This window comes from Hordeum vulgare, chromosome 7H, assembly GCF_904849725.1.
Source record: "Hordeum vulgare subsp. vulgare chromosome 7H, MorexV3_pseudomolecules_assembly, whole genome shotgun sequence".
In the NCBI taxonomy this organism is placed as follows: domain Eukaryota; kingdom Viridiplantae; phylum Streptophyta; class Magnoliopsida; order Poales; family Poaceae; genus Hordeum; species Hordeum vulgare.
The window spans coordinates 144,242,931-144,246,815 of NC_058524.1; the positions used below are offsets into that span (position 1 = coordinate 144,242,931).

At 47.2% G+C, this 3,885-nt stretch overlaps 2 protein-coding genes across 2 annotated transcripts; both read right to left on the minus strand.

Annotated features, from left to right (window-relative positions):
• Positions 1 to 593: 593 nt before the first annotated feature.
• Positions 594 to 1,712, minus strand: LOC123410407. Its single transcript, XM_045103346.1, has 2 exons — positions 1,411 to 1,712; positions 594 to 1,284 (listed from the first exon to the last, which is right to left on the minus strand). Exons 1-2 carry the CDS (start codon positions 1,698 to 1,700, stop codon positions 783 to 785), a joined length of 792 nt encoding a protein of 263 aa, XP_044959281.1. The 5' UTR covers positions 1,701 to 1,712; the 3' UTR covers positions 594 to 782.
• A 1,174-nt stretch (positions 1,713 to 2,886) lies between these two features.
• Positions 2,887 to 3,678, minus strand: LOC123407810 (histone H3.2-like). Its single transcript, XM_045101037.1, has one exon. It carries the CDS (start codon positions 3,441 to 3,443, stop codon positions 3,033 to 3,035), a length of 411 nt encoding a protein of 136 aa, XP_044956972.1. The 5' UTR covers positions 3,444 to 3,678; the 3' UTR covers positions 2,887 to 3,032.
• Positions 3,679 to 3,885: the final 207 nt, after the last annotated feature.

Below are 3,885 nucleotides of genomic sequence, written 5' to 3' on the forward strand. Positions count from 1 at the left end.
GAGGACTCCGCTAGCTATTAAACTATCCATGAGAGTTTTAGCTCAGGTTTTGACTATGAGTTTGTTAACGTTCGCAGTGGTAACACTATAGTAAATATTATTTAGCATTCTCTTGAGTGGTATGTATGTGGTGAAACTAAATACTGATCGTTGAGTTCAAAAGAATAATATTTTGGTCCATCGTATTCAACTTTAAACAACGAGCTGAAAACTCCTACTACCTTCGTTCCGAAATATAAGTCTTTTAAAAGATTTCATTTAGGGACTACATACGAAGCAAAATGAATAAATCTATATTCTAAAATATGTCTATATACATCCGTATGTACTTATCTAGTGAAACCTTTAGAAAGACTTATATTTAGAATTGGAGGGAGTATTTGCATTTGTCACTTTCCCATAAGTAATTTTCGGTTAAAAAATAGGTTGTATGCCTGACTTGAGTCATAAGGTGGGGCCCTTCTGTTCTTTTTGGAAAGAAAAACTTCTTTCTAGCAATGAAGAAACAAATAATATGGAAAAATACACTTCAATTAATTTTTTTTTTGGAAGGGACTTCTATTAATTAATTGATAGTAGAGTGTGCACGACAATTGCAAAACTTTCTTTATTTGGAACGAACATTCTATTGGTACATCCACAGGATAATTATTAGAACAGTTTGCACATCTAAAAAGTTTCCACAATATTTATCAGTGCATTCTATAACTGATCGATTTCATATTACATGACAATCTAATTGTTTTGGGTGCATCCTTATTAAGATCCATCTGAGTACAGAACTAGCGAAACAAATGCAACTCCAGATCTAAGTCGTCCTTCTGACTTCCCACCATGTTACCTTGATCAACACCATCCACCGACTGGCATCCACGATTGGCACCTTGCTGACGGTTTGGCGCCATTATGAGTGACCTGAGCAAAGGCAGTGCCTTTCTTTGTGTGTATTTATGGCCAGAGCTCAACTGGAGCGTTAGGTCAATTTGTGTGTGTCGTGTTGTATTCGTAGAGGATACAACGTCACTAGGTGGAGCAACATTAACTCTGCAGGATGACATACTATAGATAGGGACAAACGCTCTCCAGCCAAGTAGTGTGGATGTCGGCTTGCTATGAGATGGCGATAGAGGCTGTAATACAGGGTTTGTAGTTGGAGCCATCATCACTGGTGTCATGGTACCATGACCATGTAGGTCAAGGTATGGAACCGTCACCATCACTTGGTTGCTAGTTGGACGGGCATATGGTACATACCTTATAGCCCGTGGCAGTGCAAGGTTTTTCCTGCTTGAGATATGTGACCGTGAACACCAAAAGTGGATGGCGTTAACATTATCATGTTGGGGAAGCTGTGGCTGGTTGGGAGGCGAGGCAACAAAGGTAGGTACATCTGAGATCTGATTTCGGTACCTTGCGACCGCCCTCTTCTGTGATCTAGCCCGGGTGTGGGCGCTGCAGTGGCCAGCCATGGCCTGCTGGGTCGGGAATGTCTTGTTGCACTGAAAACACTTGAAGGAGGTGCGCTTTGGCTTGCTAGTGCGAGAAACCTCCTTCTTGCGCACCTCACCTTCATGCCACACCATGGAGGATGAGCTCGAGGATAACCCCATCGTGCCATTGTTGGAACGGAGGATGGCCTTACAAGATAGGCCATCTTTTGAAGACATGGCTGGTGATTTGGCCGAAGATGTTGGGTGCATATCGATCGCCAAGGAAGGTGCTTTTTATAGAAGTGATAAAGGCAAGTAGCGCGTGCGGTTCGTGATTTGGTAAGCATACGTGTCATGTGAAATGGCGATGGTGGTGTACTTTGAATAGTGGTTTGAGGCGAACCTGCCCTATGTGTGTGTACACGTGTAAAGGGTGAGCTTTAAGGGCATGTACATCAGTTCAGTTACCGGGTGTCTATAACATTCGTCCACGTCACTTATAGACACCACCAAAAACAATACTGACAACAGTATGTCTATTTGGCTGGTTATAAGTGCAGGACATGTTTCGCTTAAAAAGAGGCGAGTTTATTTATTTCCACGACGTGCTCAGAGCAACTTTAGCAGACCCCGCATCCCGTCGGCCCCCAAAACGCGTTTGCAGTTCGCGCAAAACCAGTTTTGCGGGCCGGCACAGGCTGACATAGATGCAGACCCCAAACGGATCCGTAAAAAAGTATATTCGCGGAATATGCTTTTTTACGGGTCGGCTTCTGCGGATTCTGCTCGGGCTCCCCCGCGACGATCCGCAAACAGAAAAAATGCAAATTTCGCATTTGACACAGGGTTTGACAAACAAGTTGAAATTCAAACGACATAAACAGTTTGCGCAAAGAGGATATTCATCAATCATAATATCCAAGCACATGACTTGGTTAACAAGATCTGAGAAAGAGAAATAGATGCAAATTTCGAACTAGCACACGACACATAATTCAGAATCACATCACATATCACCACCTCACCTTCAGCTAATCCACATCAACCAACGAAACCATAGTTCAGAATCACGTCAAACAGAGCCAAAAGCCCAAATGAATTCACCATGTCCATGTAAAAGCGTGCACAAAAGATGCAAGAAGACTGAATCACACGGCAACAAAAGAAGAAAAACAGAGCACCCCAACAAAATCACTAAACCCATGAGACACTGCATCATGCACTGTCCAATTCCATCACTGCAACTCCATGCAACATGTCACGAAATCATGGAGCAATGAATTACTGGCAAACAGTGTCAATGGAGAAGAAAATTAGCAACAGATGATAACTGAACTTTCCATTGCCATTTCATTCAGGCATCACGATAAAAGGACCAGACGACATATAATCTCAACACCAACAAACAGAAGCACCAGAAGTTGCAAACAATGGCACTGAAATCTGAATCAGATGATAACTGAACTTTTCCATTGTCATTTCATTCAAGCACCACGACACATAGCGACAGATCATATCAACACAAACAACAGAAGCATCGGACACACATCCGGATCACAGGACAAGAACAGCTACTGCTCAGTATTACCGGTGACCCGAAACCTAGGCGCGCTCCCCACGGATGCGGCAGACGAGCTGGATGTCCTTGGGCATGATGGTGACGCGCTTGACGTGGATGGCGCAGATGTTGGTGTCATCGAACATCCCGACGAGGTACGCCTCGGTGGCCTCCTGGAGCGCGGAGACGGCGGAGGACTGGAAGCGGAGGTCGGTCTTGAAGTCTTGCGCGATCTCCCGGACGAGGCGCTGGAAGGGTAGCTTGCGGATAAGCAACTCTGTGCTCTTCTGGTACTTGCGGATCTCCCGGAGGGCAACGGTTCCAGAGCGGAAGCGGTGGAGCTTCTTCACGCCGTCGGTGGCCGGGGCGGACTTGCGCGCCGCCTTGGTCGCCAGCTGCTTCCTCGGCGCCTTGCCATCGGTGGACTTGCGGGCCGTCTGCTTCGTGCAGGCCATCGGAGCTGGGGGGAAGGATCTGGCGGCTGCTGTTCGCTGTGGCGATTGGAGATTGGGATTTCACTTCGCGGTGGTGAACTGGAAGATGAAAGTGGGAGGCCTCGTGCGCGTGGCGGCCTTCCGGCGTGCCCCTGCCGGCTGCTGTCGCCGGAATCTTGGGCGGCGGCACGAGGGGGAGAGGAGAGGTGGTTGGTGGGAGAAAGCATGGGATGAAATGTCCCCCGACCAACCGCTTTCTCTTACATGCAGGGCACCGCAGCCGCGAGGGGGAAACCCGCGTTTTCCCGGGTTGGGGTCGGGAGTTTGCCGCGCCCCCTAAATTTTCTTGCGCGTCGGGGCAGGATGCAGGATCTGATCAGGCTGGTTTTTCTGCCCCGACCTGTATTTTGGCGGTTATTTTACGGATCAGGACGGGATGCGGGATCTGCTAGAGTTGCTCTCA

Bases quoted from the DNA above. Each gene is read 5' to 3' on its own strand.
- LOC123407810 (XM_045101037.1), bottom strand. From the start codon at position 3,443: ATGGCCTGCACGAAGCAGACGGCCCGCAAGTCCACCGATGGCAAGGCG.
- LOC123410407 (XM_045103346.1), bottom strand. From the start codon at position 1,700: ATGCACCCAACATCTTCGGCCAAATCACCAGCCATGTCTTCAAAAGAT. The intron at 1,285-1,410 runs GTACCGAAATCA...TATCTCAAGCAG, and splicing joins CAGAAGAGGGCGGTCGCAAG to GAAAAACCTTGCACTGCCAC.